At 51.0% G+C, this 24,980-nt stretch overlaps 9 protein-coding genes and 1 non-coding gene across 10 annotated transcripts in view; 3 read left to right on the forward strand and 7 right to left on the reverse strand.

The window, feature by feature from the left end:
• The window catches only part of Pmar_PMAR000433 (ubiquitin conjugating enzyme, putative), a gene marked incomplete at both ends in the record, with an annotated part of 1,040 nt that extends 693 nt beyond the window's left edge, over nt 1–347 (forward strand). The window contains 3 exons of the mRNA XM_002776531.1: nt 1–145; nt 189–258; nt 301–347. Of these exons, the coding sequence (XP_002776577.1) occupies nt 1–145; nt 189–258; nt 301–347 (262 nt within the window). The remainder of the gene's footprint in view (nt 146–188; nt 259–300) is intronic.
• Nucleotides 348–2,274: 1,927 nt separating this feature from the next.
• On the forward strand, nt 2,275–2,347 carry Pmar_PMAR000434. The gene has a single exon. It is a non-coding gene; the product is annotated as a tRNA-Met (tRNA).
• A 152-nt stretch (nt 2,348–2,499) lies between these two features.
• Pmar_PMAR000435 (hypothetical protein) lies at nt 2,500–4,005 on the reverse strand (the record flags this gene model as incomplete). The annotated part of the gene is made up of 1 exon (XM_002776532.1): nt 2,500–4,005. The coding sequence occupies one exon, from the start codon at nt 4,003–4,005 to the stop codon at nt 2,500–2,502; it is 1,506 nt and encodes a 501-aa protein (XP_002776578.1).
• A 1,362-nt stretch (nt 4,006–5,367) lies between these two features.
• Nucleotides 5,368–9,386, reverse strand: Pmar_PMAR000436 (peptide n-glycanase, putative; the record flags this gene model as incomplete). The annotated part of the gene is made up of 12 exons (XM_002776533.1): nt 5,368–5,473; nt 5,515–5,890; nt 5,939–6,316; nt 6,650–6,806; nt 6,853–6,965; nt 7,010–7,156; nt 7,208–7,377; nt 7,736–7,841; nt 7,886–8,071; nt 8,266–8,925; nt 8,976–9,149; nt 9,198–9,386. 12 exons carry the CDS (start codon nt 9,384–9,386, stop codon nt 5,403–5,405), a joined length of 2,727 nt encoding a protein of 908 aa, XP_002776579.1. The 3' UTR covers nt 5,368–5,402.
• Nucleotides 9,387–9,735: 349 nt separating this feature from the next.
• Pmar_PMAR000437 (hypothetical protein) lies at nt 9,736–10,331 on the reverse strand (the record flags this gene model as incomplete). The annotated part of the gene is made up of 3 exons (XM_002776534.1): nt 9,736–9,952; nt 10,036–10,192; nt 10,241–10,331. The coding sequence occupies 3 exons, from the start codon at nt 10,329–10,331 to the stop codon at nt 9,736–9,738; spliced, it is 465 nt and encodes a 154-aa protein (XP_002776580.1).
• A 1,577-nt stretch (nt 10,332–11,908) lies between these two features.
• Nucleotides 11,909–14,256, forward strand: Pmar_PMAR000438 (conserved hypothetical protein; the record flags this gene model as incomplete). The annotated part of the gene is made up of 3 exons (XM_002776535.1): nt 11,909–13,844; nt 13,914–14,020; nt 14,191–14,256. The coding sequence occupies 3 exons, from the start codon at nt 11,909–11,911 to the stop codon at nt 14,254–14,256; spliced, it is 2,109 nt and encodes a 702-aa protein (XP_002776581.1).
• A 208-nt stretch (nt 14,257–14,464) lies between these two features.
• Pmar_PMAR000439 (hypothetical protein) lies at nt 14,465–15,433 on the reverse strand (the record flags this gene model as incomplete). Its single annotated transcript, XM_002776536.1, has 1 exon — nt 14,465–15,433. One exon carries the CDS (start codon nt 15,431–15,433, stop codon nt 14,465–14,467), a length of 969 nt encoding a protein of 322 aa, XP_002776582.1.
• A 284-nt stretch (nt 15,434–15,717) lies between these two features.
• On the reverse strand, nt 15,718–18,269 carry Pmar_PMAR000440 (actin, putative; the record flags this gene model as incomplete). The annotated part of the gene is made up of 13 exons (XM_002776537.1): nt 18,181–18,269; nt 18,038–18,112; nt 17,872–17,994; nt 17,691–17,769; nt 17,497–17,646; nt 17,226–17,328; nt 17,072–17,181; nt 16,587–16,785; nt 16,252–16,332; nt 16,098–16,210; nt 15,992–16,051; nt 15,838–15,937; nt 15,718–15,794 (listed from the first exon to the last, which is right to left on the reverse strand). The coding sequence occupies exons 1-13, from the start codon at nt 18,252–18,254 to the stop codon at nt 15,718–15,720; spliced, it is 1,344 nt and encodes a 447-aa protein (XP_002776583.1). The 5' UTR covers nt 18,255–18,269.
• Nucleotides 18,270–20,319: 2,050 nt separating this feature from the next.
• On the reverse strand, nt 20,320–22,266 carry Pmar_PMAR000441 (hypothetical protein; the record flags this gene model as incomplete). Its single annotated transcript, XM_002776538.1, has 8 exons — nt 20,320–20,387; nt 20,432–20,535; nt 20,578–21,313; nt 21,357–21,520; nt 21,551–21,607; nt 21,795–21,911; nt 22,099–22,140; nt 22,186–22,266. The coding sequence occupies 8 exons, from the start codon at nt 22,264–22,266 to the stop codon at nt 20,351–20,353; spliced, it is 1,338 nt and encodes a 445-aa protein (XP_002776584.1). The 3' UTR covers nt 20,320–20,350.
• Nucleotides 22,267–23,401: 1,135 nt separating this feature from the next.
• Pmar_PMAR000442 (hypothetical protein) lies at nt 23,402–24,507 on the reverse strand (the record flags this gene model as incomplete). The annotated part of the gene is made up of 5 exons (XM_002776539.1): nt 23,402–23,656; nt 23,700–23,793; nt 23,845–24,024; nt 24,295–24,367; nt 24,423–24,507. 5 exons carry the CDS (start codon nt 24,505–24,507, stop codon nt 23,402–23,404), a joined length of 687 nt encoding a protein of 228 aa, XP_002776585.1.
• Nucleotides 24,508–24,980: the final 473 nt, after the last annotated feature.

Below are 24,980 nucleotides of genomic sequence, written 5' to 3' on the forward strand. Positions count from 1 at the left end.
GGTCCGTTTCCTAACGAAGATATATCATCCCAATATCGACAAGTTGGGTCGTATTTGTTTGGATATTCTCAAGGATAAATGGTCCCCGGCACTTCAAATGAGGACCGTCCTACTCTCCATTCAAGCGTTGCTATCCGCCCCTGAGGTAGTATCACAGTTCTCTGCTTATCATCACTCACCGTTATCAGCCTGATGATCCGCTCGATACTGGTGTCGCCGAGCATTTTAAACATAACAGGGCAGAGGCTGACAGCATTGGTGAGAACGGCTCTTTCTGGTCGCTTTAGATTGTTGTTTCAGCTCGGAGCTGGAACCAGATATATGCCATGAACAAGAAACAGTTGTGAAGTGTTGACGTGATCGCGATCATCGTAGTATTACGGATGAGCATCTCTAGTATACTATGCTAGGGATGGTGTAGTGACGCTCACTGTTATGGAGGTATGACAACAGCAGTTTCCTGATAATCGATACCTTTGCTATTAACCTCACGATCAAGTGTCGTGTTCGACCATGTTGGCTGATAGGCGATGGTCAGAAATGCAGGGTGCCGGGATCGAACCTGCGCGGTTTTCCGTATTACATTGTTGCTTCAGCTCCTTCCCCTCCTTTGCTGTGTGCCACATTTCGTTGTTGTTCCCTTGATGGTATCGACAGTAGATCGGGGTCAGCCCAGCAGCGTGCTAGGCTCTCCCTACTGTCTCGACAAAGATTCGGTTAACACAGTCAGCAGCAGCCCAGCGAGCAGCTCAGCAACGAGAAGCTCCTCGCCAAGGTTGGTGTCACCTTCACAGCAGGATCAAGCGGGGCTCCAGACGGCTTTGGGATTCGCGGCATCACAGCTATTCAAGGCTGGATGTTTTGTTGGTGAGTAACAGCAGCGTCTTGCGGGATGAGCTCCATTGCGAATTGTAGCTTAGTGGGAATTTAGTGACGACTTTTGTCGCCAGTGTTGGCACATGTGTTTGGTTTCCCCTCTACACTATGAAAAAACGCGCTCGCTGGGGGTAGAATTATGCAAAACCAACAATAATTTCCCTAAGTTTCCTCGGATTTTTCATTTTCCCAACAGTAGACCATGTGCATATATTCTCACACTGGCTGTCATCCTGTTAGGAGATAAAATCGATGAGTTATTCGACGCACTAATCCCCAATGAGACTCCTACAAATCTCGGCAGAGGCTCGAGTCGGACATCGAAGGAGTCGACGGTAGAGGACGGCGAATGGGTGCTCGTTGAGCGGCCTTCAAGAAACGTGTCGCCGCAGAGCGCTGCGGGTATAAGAGGAAAATGAAGGCTCGTTACTGCCACCGTGAATATTGTGGCGTGTGAAATGTATATATGTAGTCTCTTTCGAGTATTAGCCTAAACGGTGTAATAGCGCTAGTTCGTGTATTATTCTAATGTCACTGCTGCTACTGATGCTGTTGCCACCATCGTCACTTGGATTTTATGTCAATATAATCGATTCACCAGTCGTTTGTTTGGTTGAGTGTAAATCAACTCAACTTAGCCATTTTTGCATCCATCATGATGTAGCTGAGCTTTAGGGTGTCCCAACTCATTTGGAGTCACCACACTGACCGGTCTGGGAATGATGAGAGGGTTACTCCTGTTGCTGTGCGGAAGGTGACTGTGTCGAAGGACTGGTTGAGAGTGGAAGTATATGAACACCCCTCTGCGAGGTCTATAGCCGCAAGAGAGAGTTCAAACGAGTGACCACACTACCAGTGTTCATGTCGTGCCAGAAAAGCTCATCCGATTTTTGTTTTGAGTCCGTTATCTTCAATGAACAGGTTGCAAAATGTGTCAGACGAGACTGGTGTCTTCGCGCAGCTCCGTACTTCCACGGGCCTGAGAGAACATTGTCCGTGACACTCGTTCAATGCGAATTCGCTAGTCTCGAGTGCAACGAAATTGGTGTTGGATGGCTTCCACTTCTCCTAGGTTTTGTCTGTGGGATGTTCGTGATCTTCGTTGTAAACTTGAGTACGTATCATACGTGACGTATATGTTGATGACTTGTCAAAGTCTGTGCAGACTTGTAGAGATTTGGCAGACATCTCTCAATAAGTAGAGCAATAATAAGCGTGCACACTTCTCATATTTCACCTTGATAATTCTATTTTCGTGAACTTGTTGAGTTGAAAAGTGTGGGATATGAAGAACACGTAACTTCTTCCGAGCAAACCAATTCATCAAGTAACTAATATTAGATAGGGTTGTTAATGCTCATGGCGGGTTATTGGTCATGTAGTAAACTTCCAACACAAGCGGCTTTGGCGCAGTAGGTAGCGCGTAGGTCTCATAATCCTAAGGTCGCGAGTTCGATCCTCGCAGGCCGCACTTATCAATCACGTATGTTTATCAATGACTGCATTCAAGAGGCGTCTGTATTCTACATGTCACACAACATCAAAATCATATTGCAAAGAGTATACGAAAATACACAAGCAGCATGGTATATGAGCTGCAGAATACTGGCATGATTAATGAATCTAATGGGAGGATAAATCTGAATCCTTCCAAGCAGCTGTCCAAAGCCTGCTTAAAATAATATACTGTCGTTTCAACGGATCCGACAACTCCTGCCAAGTACTGTTGAACTCACTCTCATACAAAACATCGGGCCCAGGAGCCGAACCAACAAAGCGATACAGATTCCTCGCAGAACAAAGCATCTGATCTGACGTCGAGGAGGCTCTAGCGAAGGGCGAGTCTACAAGGCCTTGACGCACGGAGGGATGGGAGATAACCAATCCAGGAGACTGCCATTCAGATAGAGCACGTCGGAACAGAAACAAAGACCGCGGATGAGCTAAACGTAGCTCTATGAGACTACGAAGTCCCAGCGGGCAGAACGGTATACGAACGGCGAAGAATATCAACTTGGGCATGTAGTTGGGAAGATTCCATAAACCCTCAACTCTCTCTTTAGAGAGAGCATCTATCCCAGTGACCTTCACACCACTGAGATCGAATCGGGTGATCCTCTGGAGGTTACTCTTCCGCAGAAAACGTATGAGAGGTTTTACATCCATAGTTAAAGAGGAGCTCCTTGATGTGACGGTGAGGAACTCCAGTGAAGGGGGGAAGGCTAGTCGGTTCGGCAATGGACTCCGCTCCGCTAACCACAGCGAACGGAGACCTGTGGCCGAGTTTATCAGGTCGACCACGGCTTCCCTCGAGTCCGGACCGCAACACACGTTCACCAGAGTAAGGCTACAAAGCTTCGACGTCGAGGCCTCAGTCAGGCGGTCCATGACGAGGGAAATCTTGGCATCGCTCACTTGAGAATTGTAGCACTCGAGTGTGAGATGCCTCAGCTCAGGCAAGAACTTGTGCTTATCCAATAACGCCGATAGAGCCCGGCGATGACCATCGGCATCCACAGCGACACGCAATACTTTCAACGCCTTCACATCCAGCCGACCAACAACTCGCAGCAGCGACTCCCGCACAGTGCCCGAGAGATCCAAAACTGGTAGACGGATCGAGCCACATACAGGATAGAACATCTCACGGAATAACCGACAAGTCGCAGCTAGACGGCAAATACTCTGTGTATCAAGGAACTCCGCCGGGCCCAAAACTTGCAGTGCACTTCGGATGACCAAACGGGGAACCCTCATAACTCGCTTCGGAGTGGGCATAGTCTCAGCGAGGGTGCTACTGTCAGAGCCTCTGTCACGCTTCTTGCCATGTAAGGACGACTCATCATCACTCGAACTGTCACCACCAATGTTGCCGAGGGAGATGTCGGTCTCTAACGTTTCCAAAGTCACCACAGTTTTCCCTGCTCGCTTGCCTTCAGCTTTGGCTTTAACCTTCGCCTTGCCTCTGGCCTTCGCCTTGCCCTTGGCCTTTGCCTTTGCTCTCGGCTTAGCCGTATTCGGATTTAGTTTGATAACATCAGCAGCAGCAGCATCAACGTCTTTGATGATGCTCCGATGAAGACGTGGTGTCTTGATGAACTCCTTAGGATTGGGGCGGCGACTATGCATTCGAAATCAACAATAAATTCCCTAAAAAACTGCACCATAATTTCCCCCCAACGCGAAAACACATATTCCACACCGAGGCACCATCACGGTCCTCCCAGCCGGCCTGCTTGAACTGCCTCAGTCGATAGCCCGGCTTGAGCATCGCTCTACTCGCCCTCGCCGTAGAGGAATCCCGAACGGCGTGAGAGATGAGCTGAATGCCAACTCCACCTGCTTCTGGAGCTGAGGCCAATGAGGATTCTCCTCAAGTCCCATCGCCGCTATGTGGGCCCAACTCGGTCCGTCGAAACCGCACTCGTGGCCACGGCGAAGTAGAGCATCTCTTCCAATAACAACAGCAACGTCATAGCCATCACTTCACCAAAATGATAGATTTCCACCCAAGGTACTAAAAACACACAAATGGCAAGTAGGGCCAACCTCAACTCGAGGGGAATCCAAAGTTCATATTATCAAATGCTCTAATAAGTTTTCGAACATGACAAACTCTGTGCCAATCCAGGCAGAGCCATGAGCCGGCTCCGAAGTCGACACCGGGACCGATACTCATCCTCCTCACCGCTGTGAAGCTCCACCGCCGAGAAGCCCTCAGCCTTTCTTATACAACCGTCCGCCCAATCAACCCTGAAATCCAACAAATCTTCGCTGTGCGCAACAGGCGTATCTTTCACACACTGTCGTCGATGCTGCCAGAATATGCAGAGTGGTCATCAGGATTAGGGCTCCAATCCTATCCCGGTTTCAGCCCACCCAACACCGCCTTGCCAAATTCGAATACGGCGCTGTGGACGGACCATACGTAGAGGGCAAAACCGGGGGAAAAGTCATTGAAAAACTCGGAAAATTCCGCATGATTCACGGAAGCACCTTACAGCCGTTCCGAGCCCCGATACCATAATTCTCCCTCAACGCCGGAGAACGACCAAACCGTAATATGATTACCATACTAGCACCACCCCAACTGCTTCGCTTGAAGCACCCACGGACACTCTTCCAAGACGACTACGCGTAAATCAAGTCAGCTGCCGAGTACTGCGCATGCTCGTCGAGGAGTTCCGACTGAGCCTTTCTACTCGTTCATTATCAATGCTCTTCGAATTTCGACAGAATCATCTGATGATCTTCAGTAGTAATAGGTAGTAAGCGCACGCCCAAAGGCCGTGTTTGGAGCCTTCCGAGGAAGCGCGTGCTATGGTTGTATGGCTAGCTCAGAGGGTATACACACGGTGTGATCATGCGATGATCAAGTGTCGTTTATACTTTCATGTTGAACTATACAGTGACGAGGTCAATGTCATCAGAACGACAGTGCCCATCACAACCATTGACACTAGTAGACTTATAAAAACAACAGAGGTCTTGGAGAAAGAGCACTCAACTAGATGGTTTATATAAGACTATTGCCCTCGAGTCAGTCTCCGCTTGGTTTCCAACAGTGCCTTGGCCGCAGCAGCATTCTGATCCATACCTGAGCCACAATCCCCATACCACAACTTCCACAAATCATACCTTCCTCCACATATCGTGTGAAGAGCTCTTTCATAACGTCCTTAGCAGCATCTCGCCGGCCCGGATCGGCCAAGGCAGCGGTGTAAGCCCCAATACTATGCATGTGGCCCCCATATCCAACTCTGAACCCTATCACACGCTTCCCTTCATCTCCCTTAACAATAGAAAACTCCGCTCCGCCATTTCCTCCCGCGCTGATCTCCCGTCCACTCGACGTCCGAATCTTCAAAAAATCGACCCAGCTGCCACAGCGACCGACGACCTCCGTGATAGATTCTCCCTTATCGATCACCAGGGCGTGCGCGGTCGGCTTTCCATGCGGCGACGAGGACATCGCGCATGCCTTTCGACAAGTCTCACCAGAGCACCACATGACCTGACGCCAAACACAACTGCCACAGCAAGACGCTCTCTTCCATCCTACCTCCAACCCATACACAGCGTTGTCGTCGGCCAAGATTTGCACCTCGCTCATCTCCTCCCCTTCCTTAGGCATCAAATCAACGAATACCGTGTCAGCGTGAGTCGGACCATGCTCGAGCAGATTTTCCCCCAACTCTCCACGCTGTTTCCGCCACTCTACCGACCCTGTCTGCCGACCGCTGCTGAGGGCCGTCTTGCAGTTTCGAAATGGATCAACTCCAGTGGCAGACGACTCGTCCTCATCAGAGCCTATCGTGGTGCTCTCGCGTGCGGAACGGTCGTGGTCAAATTTCCTAACAGCCTCGATGAACCCTGGCGAAACTTTCCGAACCCGGTCGAAATAGCATTTCTCCAGAGTGTCGTTGACGGCTACAAGTACCTGAGTGCCACCATGAACAACAAATAAGTCGACAAAAGTGAAGGACGCGGACCAACAACAGCGTTTCCACGTCAAATTTATTTTCATACCAACAATTTCACCTTCCTACCCATTCAGTGAATGTCGCGTTGAATATTTTACTCATAGATAGTTGTGAAATTTCAAAAAAAATCTTGTACTCGATCTCTTCGAAGGCTTAGGAGTTCAGATCAACCAAGGCTATTAGAAGGTCGAACATTGAAAAAATTTTCGACCTTAAATGCTGCATTTTCTCCACTGGCAGCAGTTTGGTTCTACAAGACACCCCATAATTTCCCAACTTTAATTTACTACCTCCTCCATTCCTTTCACATCCCCAGCATAAGCCTGTCGGCGACTTTGGAATTCTTTTGTGCTGAGGTGACGCGTGTATCGAGGTGTCACATCCCTACAGCCATCCCTAGACGTCGCCCAAACCCACGAAAGGCTCTTTTTCCAACCACTCTCATACCTGCACTACCGCGTCACTGCGCCACAAAATTATTCCAACACACTACATTAGCGGTGCATCTATAACGGCTTCACAAGGGTCGACGTGCACCCAACGCTGCTGTCGGTCGACCCACACTTCCGACCAAACGTGATCAGTTGCGTCAATGACATGTCGGACCTGCCCGGGCGACTACCGATATATGAGCTTCTTCTCAGACTCACCTCAAACCCCACACTCCTAGCCACTAGACAGAAACAATTGGCCCACTCTCCACAGCGACCACTGCGAGTGTGGAGAAGAGCCACTGGATGGTTATAACGTGGATACCTCGTTACAGACCCACACACTGTGCATCGATACACCTCCACCTAAGAGCACCACAGTCGGGCAAGAGATGGTCAGGAGGTGGATAAGCTCACTCGGCTGGCCATGCCCTTGGCCTCGTCGGGGGTCGGCGTCGTAGTCCCCTGACTCTCTGTGTTCTTACACCCACAGGCATCACATTCAGGTTTATCCATCCACTTGAAAAAGGACTTCTTAAACCACTGTACGAGCTCCTCAAGAAGGCACTCAGCATAGTAGGGAGAACCTATACACAGTGCAAGAGAATGTGCACAGGGTCAACTAGTGTGTTAATGAAAATAAGAAAATTCTTGGGAAATTTTTATTGTTTCCTATACACTTCTACTCTATGTCGTCGATAATTAGTAAGAAAACTCCCAAGCTCAGCTGAGGAAAGCGACCGTCCTGGCAGGGGAAAATCCAACACTGCCTATGCAGAGACTTAACAGTCCTACGACATCCTACTCCCGGGAACCCCTCGTTATCAGCCTAATAATGCTTACACACTGATCCTGCATGTTTTCACTATGAGCACTAGTAGATCCTGATTCTGAGTTTCATCCCTGCGTTTCATATTTCACCCCAAAACCACATCTAGAGCCTACCGTCCTCTTCCACCAACGCTCGACAACGGCTGACTGCCTTCTTATGAAGCTCAACGACTGGGACCACCGACAAGGCAGCCTGCTGGTTTGAAGGGATTTCATACAACTAACAACCAAGTCCACAACAATAAGGAGGCTCCCCTGCACCACCTGTACGTGCATTGCATTGTTGACGATCTGCTGCCGTACACTGTCCTTCACACCAACACCCCCAGCCTTCGACTCCACCTGGGCCGTGAGGCCAGCCCTGACCTCCTGGGCCCAACCATTAGCTTCACTATCACTACCCACCAACTTAGCAGGGCAGGGGTTCGAGGGACTCAACGAGGTTAACACCTACGATGACATGGGGGAAGATGCTACCTACCGCCCCCCCTTGTTTGCTTTCTTCAGCAGAGTTCATAATTTTCCTCACTACTTTATTAAAACCCACACACGTTTCAGCGCAGAAGTATACAAAAATCAACCATAATTCGCCAAAATTTCCTCGAAAAAACTCCCTAGTGTCGCCAACACTTCCCCACACCTACCACAATTTCGACCTCCTTCCCAGCCGCTCCTGCCAGTGCTAGTCCCTTCAAATCCTCCTGACAGACTTCCCCCTCAGCCCTCAGCTGCTCGCTGAACATCTTCACAGAATTTTCATCTTCAATTTCAAACAATGATGATACTAACGCCCGTAAAGTTGAGAGATCCACAGTCTCGATTTCAATTTCTTCCGCGTGCGTCGCATAGGATATCTTTGCCCGAACGGCTCCACTAGGCTCCATCGACGCAGTCACAACCGTTGCCTTCTCCCTAGCGATAGCTCTCTCCAGTGCCCCTCGACTTGCCCTCAGCCAAGCATCGTTAACTGGTGGCACCGTATAGCCGGGGTCAGAGCCCACCACCTTTTGCCAGCCACACGCGGTCATCACCGCCTCCCCTTCGGGACTGCCCAGCCCAGCCTGGGAAATCGTCTTATTGTGCAACTTGATCGTACGGAACTTCGCCTCGGAGGGACGACCGAGCACGTTGTTAAGGAGTTTGAGAGCAAGCTCCTTGCCTTGGAGAGAGAGCTTAGAAGTATCAAGTGCAGTGGCTGCGGAGACTCCCGATAGGGCCTTCCACGACTGCAAGCAGTTGACCATCCCACTTGGTCCTCCCTGTAGGGCTCGCATGACCTCCGATCGCCCATCAGCCACACAGGACTAACCAGGGAAAAAGTCTTTACTATTTTCTCATACCACACCGTGCCCACTTCGCCATCATAGTTGAGGACTTTCAACGATGGTATCCCCCGAACTCCAAAGTTCTGGCCCAGCCATTGAGCTTGAGAGCGGTCCGAATACGACAAGGCCAACCAGTCGCCGTGTTCCGTACGGAAGTAGTCGAGCATCTCCGCTTCACTCCTGTCAGAGCTCACGAAGACCACCTGACCAAAGGCCACCTTTTCACAGTCATACGCCCATGCTAGCCCCACCTCTATTTTCATTCCGACCGACCTCGCAAGCTGATAGAACTGCTTCAGCATAGGAGTGAACTGACGACACGGCGGACACCAATGGGCCGAGAAGTATAGGCAAACGACGGTTTGGTCGTCAGGGACGGTAGCCCGCTGACCAGATTTGGTCACCAGAGGCAGATTGGCTCTCGATAGGAAACCCGACATCAGAAAAAAAACAACAACAAAGACTGATTCCTCGTCTCTTCTTGGAACTACTCGGCGTCCTCAATAGATCTCTCCTGAGGTTCAGAAGGGACTCCCAGGATTGGATCTAACATGTGGAGCTCCATCTTGGGAGAGCTCGTCGAACTCAAAAGAGCAGCTCTATTGAACTCCCTCACCACATTGCACAACAGTAATATTTCAATCACTAGGAGCAAAAGAGTAGGGATGGCTGGCGTCCCCGCGTGTGAGAGCAATAATGACTATTATGGGGAGTGTAGTGATGATCGCTGTAAGATTAAATACTCCACAGAACCTGCTAAGTGTCCGGAGTGCTGAAAAAAGGTATCTTCTAGTTCTTAATACGGTGGGCTCGGTCCTTTTGCATGGCCCTGTCGACCTCCCTAGCCCGACGGATGGTACTAGCGTTGGCTAAGTCAGCCACTTTCTTGGATGGGTCCTTCTCGACCGAGATGCGGTCATGCTCCCAGCTCGATGACTCGCCTTGACAGGACTCCTTGTCCTCAGCCATCTCCGGGTAAACAGTAGCATGTAGACGAGCGTCGTATCTAAATATCACTGATCTCATACCGTAACAGGCTCAAGTAGATGCCGATGATTGTATGTGGGTGTATACTCCCACAAAGCTCACATGTGCTTCCAATGGTTGACTATGCCTGCCGCATCTTTTTCTTTCAGCACCGCCTTCGGATCGTCTATGAAGTCGTCAAGCTCCAGCGCCAGAGTTCTAATACGGTAAGCGTTCACCATTCTAGGGTCTTCAGCAGGGAACTCACGGTCGAGGCGTTCTGAAAAAACGTAACATAAATTTCGGGAGATCTCAGAAATAGACTCACTGGCGACGAGTTCATAGTCCTTCCACGAAGTAAACGTCCTACAGAGCGGACCCAGCCTCCTACACAGGACCGCAGACTGCTTGACAAGCATAAGTAGTTGGACAAAGAAAAAGACAGCGGATAGTGGTGGCGTGTGCGCAATAGCGTTGAGGAAATGCAAGATATCGCAAGAACGCAAGCTACACAGTGTTGACGTACCAAAACTCGCCCTTCTCATGGATACATCTAATTCTAGGTCAGAGGATATGTACCAGTGTTGAAATATATGCTCGTTTGCCTCACCTGAGCTCAAGAGTCTCCTCACTAATAATAGAGATATATACACAAATTTGGGTAGGAGTGTTCTGAAATCAACAACAGTCTCTCGAAATTTCCTCAAATTTTTCATATTCTCACCGACATATGTAGCTGAGCATGCGTATATCTTTCCACACTGATATGTACATCTGTCAGCATGTTCTCCATGTCTGTTACGTCTCTCCATCGGAGTGGAGTTTTTTCCGGGTTTATCGCCCTCCCTCGAATAGTACTACTATTATTGTATTATTCTATATTAGTATTACTATTACTGCTAAGAATTGGCTACTATTATAGTAGCCAATTCAAATCTCGTAGCTTTGATACTCTATATGTAGTTGGCAGTATCTCTATGGGAAATAGGTGCTCAGGGCTCATGCGCTCGTTTCTCTGCATTTGGTCATTCGCATGTGGGCCTCTGATGCGAATCCATCTCCGGCCGTTGAGGAGGAGGAGGAAGTCGTTGTTGGTAGCAATGGTGATTTGTTAGGACCCAATTAGGGAGGAATTTGTCGAAGCCTTCGTACGGTGAGGGAAACTACTGTTTCTTTCATCTCTGCCGACAGGAACGTCTAAGAAGGGGGAGGGCTAACGCTCATTAAGGAGAAGTTAGATCGCTCAAGGGTGGACACGGTTGCTAGCGGCTGTATTCAGTTTTTGTCTCGGGTGTAGGTCAAGGAGACTATGATGAAATTTATGCGACAACGGCGATCTTAGAACGGGTAATGGCGACCTATAGGGATCGTGAAGGAGGAGGCTGGGCCAAGGATGAAGGTGCTGCCTGCTCCCGTTTGGGCTTTCTAGGTGGAAGAAGGCTTCTGATGGTAGGGGGGGAGGGGGGTGATGAACGTTGCTGTATGGTTGGTCGAAGAAAGGACAGTGGACTGCTGGAGGAGAGAGGTAGGAGGGAATGATGATGTGGAGTCGGCCGGGTGGTCAGCGAAGGGCGGCGGTAGTGGGCATTGCAATAAGAAGAAGTGGAGTGGAGGAGCATGGAAGTCCGTGAGGGAGCCCACGAGTTGGTTGAGGGCAGTGTGAAGACAGTAAGCCGGTTCCGAATGTCGATGAGAGTACCAACATGATCGATCTGGAGCCTATACGTTACGACTGTGAGTGCAGCCATCATAGATGCGCCTCTCTATCGCTTCCACGACCCTCGAAAAGAGCTCTTGTTGGTCGATCACGCCATGCAGGCCTTTTGTCAGCGAACTATTTGAGTGCGAATTTGGTGGCTTTTTCGAGTATTAGTGTGGCTTGGACCTTCATGTCTTCAATTGAGTTTCTTTACATGTCCCGTTTGGTGTTGGGGACATGAAATGCATCTTCTTCTGAGGTTCTTGCTAGACTTTCGTCTCTGGTCCAGCTGGTGTCATGGATTCATCGACCACCGCAGACTTGCAGGACCAGCACGACCACCTCCCGCCCTTTGTGAATTCCACCATCAAGAACCCCCCTCCCAGCTACTGGCTCTCTGCCGTTACCCCTACTACTTCTGGTGACGACCACCCCGCTACTACCCCTCTCTTCACCGACAAAGACATGGTCGATGGTAGTGTTGATGGCTCGAGACTGGGCAGTAGCAGCACTACAGTGCAGAAGCAGAAAAAGAAGAAGAAACACAAGCGGAAGAGGCGCCGGGACAGGGACGAGGCGGGTCGGTCGCGGTCGCCCAGGAAAATACACAATAAGAAAAGGCGTGTTCGGGACATCCTGGGGAAGTCGCCTAGGCCCTGTGGTTGGGGACCTCCCACCTCCTCAGCACTCGACGAGAGTAGTGATGTTGAAGACGACCGTGAGGAAATCGCGATGGAGAGCGCCCGGAAGCTATGGTTAGAGGTATGTAACGAGGAGCCCTCCCCGGCTGCTATGATGCCTGCCATGCAGCTCTTGAGTAATGCTGTTGACGCCACTGTCGTCCCCTCTGGAGGACCTGTGGTTCTGGCTCCATCTGGCATCATGAGGCCGCCCATACAGGGTTGGGTCATGCAGTTGGAGGCAGCAGGTGGAGCTGAAGTCGATGCAGGGCCGGCTCTGGGAGTGGAGGCCGCCATTACCTTGCCGTGTGCGAGCCAAATGAAAGCTCAGTATGGCCGGTATATGAGGGAGGAGCCGCCGCCATTGACTCCAGAGGTGCTGTGGGTCACGGCTGATGGGGGAAGCTCGTCGCCCCAGCCGGGCATGCCTCGGGCCGGGCCGGTGCGTTGCTCTACGGTGGCTATGGATCTTAGATCGGAGTCTCTTACGGAGGCTCAAATACTCAGAAGTCGCCTGCGAGAAGTAGTGGAACGCAAGAGGGAGTTGGCGTGCAGAGTCAAGGCTCGGACTGAGTCCTTCACGGTCGCTCGGCGGTCCATAAATGCTCCGGTGGTGGAGAAAATGAAGGCTCTCGTGAGGGCAAGGCCTCCGCCGATGAACGTATACCCTCATAATGGGGACCTCAAGCCGACTTTTGGAGTCACCACCAGTGACGATCCAGAGGGAGACACGAGCTACTTAGTGTGCTCGATCTGTCTGGAACCAGACCTGGCCCGGGGTAATCAGATGGTCGTCTGCTCTGGGTGTGGGGTGGCTGGTCATCAGTACTGTTACGAGATCAGCAGAATCCTCGACGAGGACTCCTGGCTCTGCCGTTTGTGTTCTGCGCTGGAAAATGGTGACGCCAGCGAGTCTGATGATCTGAGTTGTTTTCTCTGCGGTGGTGATCGGCGATGCCTTGGTGGAGGTCTGATGACGTCGGTGATGCTCCGAGGGAGCATCCGATGGATTCACGTGAGGTGCGGTATGTTCGCATGGAAATGCCGATCGATTCCGGATGTTGAGCGAGCAGCTATGCGCTTCTCTCGGTCCGAGTCGACTGCCCCTGTCTGTGGCATCTGCGACAAGGCTGTGGGGGAAACTGTGAGATGCGGCTCGACGGGATGCTCCCAACACTTCCACGTCAGCTGTGCTACACGCAACGCCCTTACTATTCCCGACCCCACGAACCATAACTGGCTCATATACTGTCGCCAGCACATGGCAGATGTCGATGCCTTTGGTATGATCGACAAGCTCACTAAAACTATCGCTAACTCGCCATATGCGGAACAGACGGAGGGTGGCTTCGCAGCTGCTATCGCCAATAGTGCAGCAGCTTCAATAGTCAACGAAGGCTATGACCTCTACCGTGGCGTTGACGCGGAAGATCTCTGGCTTGCCTGGATGGACCCTGGTGTGGCAGTAAACGACTCAAAGACCCCCGAATCGGTCGCGGACCGGCCTTCCGTTCTGACGACTCCGGCCACGGCACCACCTACGACCAGCCCGAGTGGGGGCCCATCGACTCAGCCCTGCGTGATGTGTTTGCACAGTGATGGTGATCTCGTGGACATACCAGGAGGTCCTGGTGTCCCTCCGGGTTGCTCGGCCAAAGTCCATCTCCGATGCGCCCACTGGATGGGCCTTGCGCCGGTCTTCAACTTTCATGACCTCCGGCAGGGGTCCGTCATACGGCCCCGTAATTTTCTCCAGTCTTGTCACTATTGCCACAGTGTTCTTGGTATAACTATGAAATGCTCCAAATGCAACAGAAGTTTTCATCCCCATTGTGCTGCCAAAAATGGTTGTACTGTGCGACTAGAGGACTACGAGTCGGGCATCCACTTGTCTGGAAGATCTGCAGAGTTATGGCTGTCGAGAAGAACCGTCAAAGGAGGATTCTCTGTTTGGGTCGATTGTGATGCACACTAGTAAAATATATAGTCCATTTATGTAACCCTCCATCATGTATGTACAAATGGAGTCGTCTCGTACCATTACCGATTACTTTTGTTTCATCGGTTCATTGTTCGTTATGTTGTACAGTAATAATACATTCTGTTCAATAACTCAGTAACTCGACACAACATGAGGAAAATAGTCTACATTGAATTTCAACAGTGCAAGGCATCATCCACCGAATGCTTTAGGATCATCAATCACGTTGACCGCTCGGGGAAGTGATATCATCACATCCTCTTCGCTGAAGAAACCGTTGGGGTACCGCCAGGTGATCGGCTCGCCAGGAGAAATGTCCCTCACGGCGTTGACGCGCAGGCCGCCATCGTGGGGTCTAAGCTGGGCATTCGGACTAGTCGAATGATTCACCAAGTACCAGAGGTCGCCACCACCGATAGGGTCTGCTATGTCGAAGGTCTCCCTGTTGTAATAGAGAGAAATACCGCCACGGCTCTCGTGGATTATCGTGAGGAAGCAGTGCTCGGGATGGTCACGCCGCCGAAGCTGGTCGATGTCAGCATGACTCTCGATAGTGTACTTCGTTACTTTCGAAAAGACAATACACTCCCCGTCCTTGAATGTTCTCGATGCAATGAGGACGCGGCCACAGTCTTGGTGATCCACGACCCGGAGGCCCATGGCCTTGAGGAGGCTTGAATGCTTCGTGTCCAGAGGACTCGCCGGCAGCTCAATGATTGCAGTGCGAGTTCGGCGACTAGGCGATCGCAGCATGGCCAAAGAGGGCCCCTTCTTCTGAACAGTGACCGCCTTCAAGAGAGCAAAGTCGGAGGCCGCAGGAGAGGAATCATCGCCAGGCTTGAGGATAGCAGCAGTGCTACGACAGGGAGTCAACCACACCGACTTGCATTGGTGGGCAAATTCCAGAGGGCCTTCCTCCTGTTGCAGTAACAAACACTTGGCTGAGCTCGGCCACCACGACCCCAAAGGGCTGCGCTCCTCGCGGGTTTCCACCCGCCCGTCATCTTGCAAGACAACGAACGTTACTTGCGACTTGCCAACTCTGTACGGGAGCTCGATGATAGCTAGAGTTGCCGGGCACTTGGCGAAGTTTTTCGAGATGGTCTGATGAGCTTGCAAGCTGAGGGCAGCAGCATCACTATCAGCTGTCGCCTTGACCATTGAGAGACGGTGACACAATGGACGGGCTGTGACACGATCGTTCTCACTGATACGACCAGTAAGGGAATATATGTTCGGTTTCCTCAACTGAGCTCGTAAGCTTCCTCATCAAACCATGAAAACCCATACACGATTTTGGGTAGAAGTGTACAAATTCCAATTTAAAATACAATTTCCATATTTCCACCAACACATGTTGTTGACCATGTGCACAATATTCCCACACTGGGTACGACATTGACAACACAACAACTCGCCCGTAAATCTATATTCCAGCACAAACGTTAGAAACACTTACGATGGACAATTCGAGCACCATGTTCGGCGTACTCCTTAGGCGTTATCACGAGCGAAGCGAAACCTACACAGAGTATGCCGGGCTACCACGATGGCCCCCAACCTACTTCCCATGCTTCCCACTATGGAACCACCCAACCACGGGCAGTATCCTCGCTCCCCACCAGAGGCTGCCGTAGGGAATCCAGAGCCTCCCATTACTCGAACCTTAGAGAAGCAACGACTGAGCAACGATACGATGGAGGCAAAAAACGGCATCACCTTGCCGTCACGCAAGCTCATCGCACAGTCCCTCTGCAGGCGTTCCACCAGCCCAGCCGTCTGAAAAGACACGTCTCGCGGTAGTTTTGGTGGCCTCCCGCGGCACCTGTGAAGCTTGTCCTGATAATATGACGGACTGGGACACTGCATTGACAGCCGAGGCGGGCTCCGAGGAGTTTGAGAAAGCCTTCAAAGACTGTTCCACCATCGAGGACAACTCTGATCAATGGCGTAGATGATGATAGGCACGAACGGCTCACCTCCAATGATCTGCTCGATAGCATCAGTTTTCCACGCTCCTGGTACGACAGTTCCATCCGGTAGACTCGACTGAAGTGGGCCTGTGAATAGAGTACACATTTGTATTCATTTCAATGAGTTTCACCCGTTTTACGTGAAGTGGCGTTATATTCCACGTGAAAAACACATTGAAAAATACATTTTTCGCCAAGTAAAATGTGAAATATGTTTCTCACCAGTATTTTTCATATCACGGGAAAAGCTCCAATACAATGAGATAGACAAAATAAAACTTACTGATAGCCCCTATAGACGGGCAGAAAATGAACATAGAAAGCCGGAGGGAGGAACCTACCGCGTTCCTCTCTAGCGACACAGCTCTGAATCTTGGTCATCTCAGCCATACTGCAAACCGCCAACTCCTTCCCGGTCAACTCCCCCTTGCTGGCTGGGCGATCAGGTAGCGTCGATAAGCCCATGTTCCGGCCAAGGTCAAAGAGGCGACCAGCCATCCGCTGATCTTCTGACGGTCTTTGAGCTCCCTCGCCCAGAATCTGCAACCGCTCAGTTGACAATGTGCAACATCAGGACTATCGTAACATAGACCTCTGCTGGTGAACTACCACGTCGAATAAAAAGTCCATACTATGGGCAACCAGTGTTGGAATATACGTTCGGTTTCCTCAGCTGAGCTCACAAGGTTCCTCACTGATTATAGAAGCTTAAATATGAATCCAGATAAAAATGCACAGAGATCAATTCGGAGTCCTCATATTGTCACCGACTATGTGTGAATTTTCCCACACTGTGAGCGACCGTGAGAAGCGAAGTAAGGCTCACCTGAGCTGCTATGTATTCATCCATCGCTCTTCCGCCTTTATGACAGTGCCGTACTGTACAAGGTACCGTATACCCCGAGCTCACCACTGACGCCGACACAAACTCCCCGCCTAAAAGAACAGCTGATTCTACTGATGGTGATCTACGGACTCACCCATGCCGACGTAGATTCCTGAGGTTTTGCCGTTGGCGAAGAGAGCGAGAGGAGCTCGTTTAGCCACGAGAACACCGGCCTGGGATGCCTTCTCATACAGGACCTGTAACAGGTAATCATCACCAGTGATGGTCTACATCCGATTGACATTCGTCCGCAGTAGTTACTCGGAACGTATTTCGTTCGCCTGGGTGAATAATTCCGATTTTGTGATAATATCGCGCATCAAAATCGGGGGTATGGGACCATACGCTGCTGCCCTGGCACCCACGTCTTCCATCATCATCTCCAGCAATCTCTCCCTAGCCTTTTCACTGAGGAATTCATGAGAGCTCAACAATACTGATTGCAGAGCATTGCCGCCGTCCCGGCAGAACTCCAGCCCAGGGCCGCCCGCAGAAAACAGGACTGACTCGAGGATCTAAAGTAAAAATAAACGCAAGGTTAGTGACTAAGCTACCTCACCCGCTTCAAGTTGTCTTCGTCGCCCATACCCACAGTTTGCGAAGTGTTATCATACGATAGAATACTTCCAGTCACATACCTGATGACTGCATAATCACGATATTCGCCATATTAGCCAAGAAATCAAATTTCCACGCGTTCGCACAATAAAAACGAAAGTAGTTAGTATAGACGTCGTTACTCTCGGTCGTTGGCATGTTCCAAGGACGACAAGGCGGCATAGTTCACAGGCCATTCGAAGTCGGAGGGTCGGCTAAGTTCGCTTGAGGTCATCGCAGCATCACCATCGCCATCAAGGGCTGGCCTGGAGACACAGGCATCCGGTATCGAAAACTTGAGCGTGTTACCTCCTCCGAACCGTCGTAGATTCCACAAGCCGTGGCCGGTCGTCTCCTGCATACCCCGCCCGTATTGTTGTACAGCTGAAAATGACAACAAAAGCGTAACCGCGCCACAAAATTGTCAGCTCCTGCATGTGAAGTGCTCTCACCCGAAGTCTATGACCGCTACGTGGGACGGAGGGGCAGCCAGAGGCGGTGGGGGAGTGGGCGCGTTCGAGGACATTATTCAAATCAGACTGTGAAAGGCACTACCGAAGAAAGAGAAAAATTTTAAAGCTGAGACGATGCCCTTTCATCGCATGTCGCAGAATATTCAGCACGAACATGTGCCTGAAGCCCTGCATGAGATCGTCCTGCAGTCGATACCACACCAAGCGGACTTCGGGACGAACCACCGTGTAGATTGGATATCCATTCGAGAATACCAATATCAATATATAGCTGTCCTCACGTACTATAAGCCGGCCGATCGGCATCAGAGGCATACGAGCAAGCTGGAGCCGTGTTGACTCAGAAGAACGTCCGTCGTATTCCTGTCGTGAACAGTAGAGACAGTCCGTGCTGGTGTAAACCGACCTAGTGGCCGCAGGAACTGCTCATCCGAACCTCTTCTCACGTAGTACATAGAAAAGTGAGTTAGCCCACAGCTTTGAAGATTCTCGCCAACAAAACTGATGACCGAGCCGGAGGGATCTCTTCTTCGCCCGTCCCACTCCCTAACCTTAGTGGCAAACAGCGTCCAGTTGGACATACATATGCGATGACGCCCATCATGCAATACTGTATTATACATCGATTATCTGCTTCCCCCTCGATAATACGGCATGCACACAGCCATTGTTCAATCGTCCTACTCGAGCTATCACCTCAACCTGACGACGCCTACGAAGCAGCTCGTTTAAGTGAAATAGCGTAGACGAAGAGGATGCCCTTATACACTGTACGACCCATGCCCGTACTACTACCCCTCCAGGGCTCCCATTACTCCACTGCAAGCGACTTTCATCACTACCAACGCTGGAGCTGGCTTTGTCCGAGTGTGGAAAATTACCCGCAAGGTGGAACCCTGGCAAACCCAATACCGTAACGATCCGAACGATTGATGAAACACAAGAGACACCTGTATAGCATGAGATTGAAGTGAACATGACAATGAGCATTCATGGCATCACCGCATCCCCAACCGGGCCATTCAAACAAGGAGTATTAGAAGTGAACTACTTCACTACCACACACCTTACTACTACTACTACTACTACTACTACTACTACTACTACTACTACGCCCTACCTTAGTCCCTCCGCATAGGCAGAGTTCTCTCTGAAGTTCACATAGGCGGAGTTCTACCCTTAGTTCTTCCGTTACGCGCGCTATTACAAAATGGTTCTCCACTCCACAACACGACCGATGGTAAGTCCTGTTCCACCCCCTATTGTAGAGACTATCGAATGCTCCTTGTGAACTTCCATGCAGGAAAAGCAGCACCAGTAACCCGCGTTGTTGTAGGAAAGTACTTCAGTCCTGGCTAGTGACCGGGCAGACTGTACTCGGATCCAGCGCATACACCCAGAGTCCTCGAGCTCGTGTCGAGCCGCCATGTCGCATTCCATCACCATCTTCAGTATTCCAGCGTCCTCCTATACATGCCGGCAGCCACTACCGCCTCTACTGAGGTCCGCTTCAGATCGATCGGCTTGACTCCCGCGAATAGACACGCCGCCCTGCATGTGAATCACATACAGCTATGGTTACTGTTCCTCACGAATGTGCCACGCTCAGCCGTCGGATAGAATAACATGGCCAGGGGTTTTCGGCCAACCCCCAATGAGCTGAGGAGGCATCCACCACAGGATGGAGAGCTCAGCTCATGCCGGCGCACTGATGATGGGCGACCCCCAAACTCCGACGTGGAACCGATGAATATCCAATAACACATCTACGGCAGCCCAGTGGTCGTGACCAGCGAAGAACTCAAGTGAAGAGAATCTCGACCGAGCTGGCATACTCCTGGCTCTAATGAGTCTTCTAACCTCCCATAGCATTCTGTTCGATCGGTCACTTCGACACCTCCATCTCCGACCAGCCGTGGAACCATGTGAGGACTACGTCTACTGCATACCTCAAGTGACCTACTCTAGGCTGGGCCTGTGCCGCCCCACATGAATGTAGTGCTATACTCCTTTGCACGCACGCGCACTGCGCACGCGTGCAAAACACCAGCGAGTATACTCAAACAACAACCAAATGCTTCAGCCCGCGATCAGAAGGGTTGGCAAACTAACAGGCAAGCGTGTCATGCTCCACCCGCTACTTAGAGGGTCACTGATGCACCAATTTGAAGTTGTGATGAAGCCACCTGCCGGACCAGCAATCAGTAAATGACCAACAACGAGGATTTACTCGAAGTCTGACTCAAGCAAGTGATCATCGCGATCGACATCGAGCCAGTCAAAGAGCGTGTTCAGATCTGTCTCGGGCGGCATCAGCCGTCGTTTCTCGCAAACCTAGGAGTATTCAAGACGCCATCTCGTTCACTAGGAGATCACCTGCGTGAAGTGGTCCCTCGGTATCCTCCTGCCATGGCTCGTTGTCTCAAACAGTGCTGTCCACCTTTCAGCCGGGTTCGATCCCTTCACTCGGCCCAAATTCCTTACAGCGTTGTTCAAGGCACTACGGAATGCCATCAGGATCTCGCTGGGACGCAACGCCGTTCCCTCTAGGTTGTGGTCAAATAAGTCATAAAAAGTAACGCAGCCGTTCGGATGGAGGTACGTCTGTTCTCGAGGAGGCTCTATCCCCTGGGCCTCGAGAAACGCCCTAGCATAGTCTCCAATGACGTTCGCCTCTTTGCAGGCCACCACAAAAGTATCAAAATCGAGTTTCCCATTGGAACTCCGCGGGTCGAAATAAAGTCGCCAGGCTCGAACGACGTTCCCAGCTTTCCGTCGCGCTAATCTCAGCAGCTTGCTGTGCTCCGACCCTCGGCCTCCACCTTGGGTGATCGCCAAGGAGCTCCGCCTCCTCCGCCTCGCTATCGGTACTGAACTTCGTCGACGCTCAGTAGAGCGGTACAGATTAGGATGGGACTCAGCCAACTCGGAAAGCTCCGACGAAGTGAGCTGGTCCAGCATGAGACCGAAGCAGTTGTCATTGGATGCCTCAGCCGCGCACACTGTGCACTTGACCATGAACGGTCGCAGTAAGTCGGCCATACCAGGCGTGCTCAGGAAGAAGATGATGCCGTCACGATGGCCTTCCCGGCAAGCAACCTCCAAGGCGTACCTATGAGTATATACTATACGCTCCTCGACCTAGACTGGTTTACCCGTAGTCCTTCTGGTCCCCTATACCTTCCGCGAGCATCTCCATCAGTTCTACCTCCCTACTATGCATCACGCGAGGAGCCCATCGGCCAGCATAACGTATCCAATGGACCTGATAGCAAGGAGTGGCTATGAGTGTAAAACGTAGGGCATCACGAATGGCAACCTGCACGAGAACTATGGAGGGAAAGACCACCGAAGTGAGCTGAAGAGCCAAGAGAGGCTCGAACCGATCGCCGCCATGGCCCGAGTCCTAGCGTGAAATTGAGACTGAAACTAGAATTTCTATTTCCCCAACTAGATGATATAGCTGAAATATATCCGTGGTTTTGTTCCAAAGCTTTCCCTTGAAAAGTTATAGCCGAAGCCGTTTCCGTGCAGCCTCTGAAACGAGCATGAAAACCCGTGAAACACCGCGGCTAGTCCCCCGGAGTGCTCACCAATTTAGCCCGGAGATTATCCCGATGCCCCTCACTGTGTCCACCATGGAATATGCCTCTTACCATCTTGGACGACCCATACTCCCCTTTAGCGACCTTCTTCTGCTCTTCCTTTGCCTGAACAGCACCAAAATGCCGTCACCGCACCACGCGTGGACTGTGATCGTTTCCAGTTGGGTCCCTCTTGCCTGTAATTCGTGCGTTCGTCTCTCCAACTCTAAACGTTTCTGTATGGCCCCTTCAATCCGCTGACTGAACTTTCGAGCCCTCCAACTCCGTTGCAGCAACAGAGCTGCTTGCTCACGGTCTTTCTGGGTGTATAGCTTGGCAAAGTCATTATAGGGGCCTGCCATAACCACAGCAACACAGGACCAACAGGGCGGCCACGCACCTCCTGTAAATCGTCCACGGGCCAAGTACTGGCGTCGTCGGTCATCTGTCTCAGTGCCGCGTGCCGCCCATCGCTCCACATCCTTCCTGTAGCCGGCCGAACCATCACTAGGATGCGTCCGTCGAGGACTCTATGAGAAGCTCAGCTGAGAACCGCCCTGGCAGACATACGTTGAGCCACACTCGAACTCGTCGAGCGCTTCTCCTGGTGTTGGCAGCGACTCTCGTCCTGGCACGCTTAGCCTCTGCTTGGTGCTCTCGTAAGGAGTTCTCTATTGCAAACCAGGAAGCGCCGATTTTGCATGGACGGCTTAACTGCGCTCCAGCCGTTTGGCCTTCTTCGCTAAGTACTTAGAGCGATTGTCTGACCAGGCTTGAAGATCCCGAGCTGCTTCATAAGTCAACGTAGACGATACTTGCTCCTCCACTCTGACCATTTAGGCATCCCAGCAGACGTCCTTCCGATCGCCATCCGAACACAGCGGAGCACCCCTAGTTCGATCTAGATCATAATAGCCTATCAATTCACCAACGCCTTTTTGGAAAGCATTCAAACTAAATATTCGCCCAATTGTAGAGATGCCCCGTTGAGATTTACGTTTCTCGAGCTTCTGCCGGCATGTCGAGTACATCCTTTTGAATGTGGTCCCTCACCAACGACGTCATAGAGCTGCTCAGAATCAATTCGGAGGAGGCATCCCCTGAGTTCCATCGGCTCCTATCCGTGCCCCTCACGAGCCTACCATAGCCTCCAGGCCTGTATGTAAGCTGGCGTCCTTGTCTAATCTCAGAGTTGGTATCGTGCAACATCCTCAGCATGGTGAGCCTACCCCAGTTCGTTGTCTTATTGCCTATGTTATGTCTCATTGCTTTCTGGCATCTAAACCAAGAGCCCTCACCTAGGGAGGGCCAAGCAGAATATCCATTCACTACTACTCCCTGACGTCGTGTGAGAAAATATGCACATGGTCAACTACATGTGTAGGTGACATCTGTGGAAATTCTGCGGAAAATTGAGGAAATTCTCATTGGCTAGAGTACACTTCTACCCTAATTTGTATGTAAAATTGTGAGGAGGAAACTCCTGAGCTTAGCTGAGGGAAGCGAACATGTATTCCAACACTGCTACTCTACCAATTTGACCACTCTCGAGCCGCATCACTGAATGCGACGAAGTGCGAATTGGTGTTGAGTTCATAGGTTATCTTTCAGGTTAACTATGGCAAGTTTGACCTGATAAACCTCTTCTCGGTAGCCTCATCCCATCGGAACGGGCAAGCATCGCGAGTGGTAGCCGGCGGTGTCTTCGACCAGCCGCCGTCTCCGTCCATTTCCTCCAGGCACCGCTCCGCCGAGGCTCTCCTCAACTCTCGAGCTCGGCGGGCCGGTTGAATGAACTCCTTCATAGCCTCAGCCACATACTGCGTCTTCAGCAGCTTGCTCAAATGCGGGGCCTTAGCATACTTCCTAGTCTGAACACTGCCCTTACCCAATGAGCCGTGTTGAGGGCCCTACCACACCATCAACATCTCGGGTAACACGTTTGGGCAGGTCTGGTATCTTGAGCCAGGGTAGACCCTTCTCGTTCTCATCTTTCTCCGTATTATACCTGGCAAAGCCCTTTCAGATTTCAAGTCTGATAAACGGCTGAGATATTCACCTCTCCGCGACCCTTTTTCTATCGTCCTGCACTTTGCCGAATCGATCTCCCCATTTCGAATGAGCCTTCTCGAGCGCTTGGCAATTTCGTCGGAACCTCCTTGCCAAACTCGAACTTTCCGTCGCGGAGCGTGCGAGAAATTCAGCGATGTCGTGCTCCAAGTCCGCTGGACACTTGCTCCTGATGAGGTAACGGTCGTGTGGGCCACGGTCCTATGACCATACTAACGTGGGCTGCGGTCCTATGACCATACTATCGCGAGAATGCCGATGTTGATGCGATAGTGTGTCCATTCCGTATGGAGCGCTACTACGGTGACCGTAGTATTACCTATTACGCTTGCGCACTGAAGTTAACATGACCCTAGTACGTGCGCAAGCGAGAGAGTGAATTCAAAGAGATCCTGCCGTCACCAGAACGGAATGGTCCTGACTCACGCAGTCCTCTTACGAAAGCCTCCGCAATTCAGCAGCCTTCATCTCATCCTCCAACGAGCCAAGCGAATCGACCGAATCCGATGCAGCTAAGGACGGGACCGTCCTCGACACTACAATAGTAGTCAGATCAAAATCCTCTACCGAGCGTATGAGCAATAGCCTTCGAAAAGGCAGCGGTGACATCAGGCCCATCCAGGGGTTCATCGGAGGTACTTCCCCTAGGCATTTACTTAATTACACTACACATACCACTCCTCAACGAACTCCCCCGCCAAATTAACCACAAAATCCATCAGTAATTTGCAGAACTTGATGATCCTAAGCGCTGGCTCTACACCACCTTAAGTGGTATTCTGAAGCGTTGTAAAGGGGACATACCACTCCCTCAGGAACTCATGACGACCTTGCTATACTGCGTAACGCGGAACGTGATCACAGTACAATTCTCAGCACCCAACAAATTCTCTCATGATGATGATAGCGACATTACGGAATCAAGCATGTCAGCAAACAGCTACTGGCAGTAGCGACGGGGGTACTCGAAATAGGAATTCGTGTCAGCAAGAAATATCTATTATATCCCCTTCAACTACGCAGTTGAAAGAGGTAAAACTACACAGAGACGAGCCTGTTATAAATACAGTAGTAGCTTGACGGGACGAGCTACGCATAAGGTTGGAACCCTGTTATAAAGATAGC

The sequence above is a fragment of the Perkinsus marinus genome, assembly GCF_000006405.1.
Source record: "Perkinsus marinus ATCC 50983 genomic scaffold scf_1104296953336, whole genome shotgun sequence".
NCBI classification, from domain to species: domain Eukaryota; phylum Perkinsozoa; order Perkinsida; family Perkinsidae; genus Perkinsus; species Perkinsus marinus.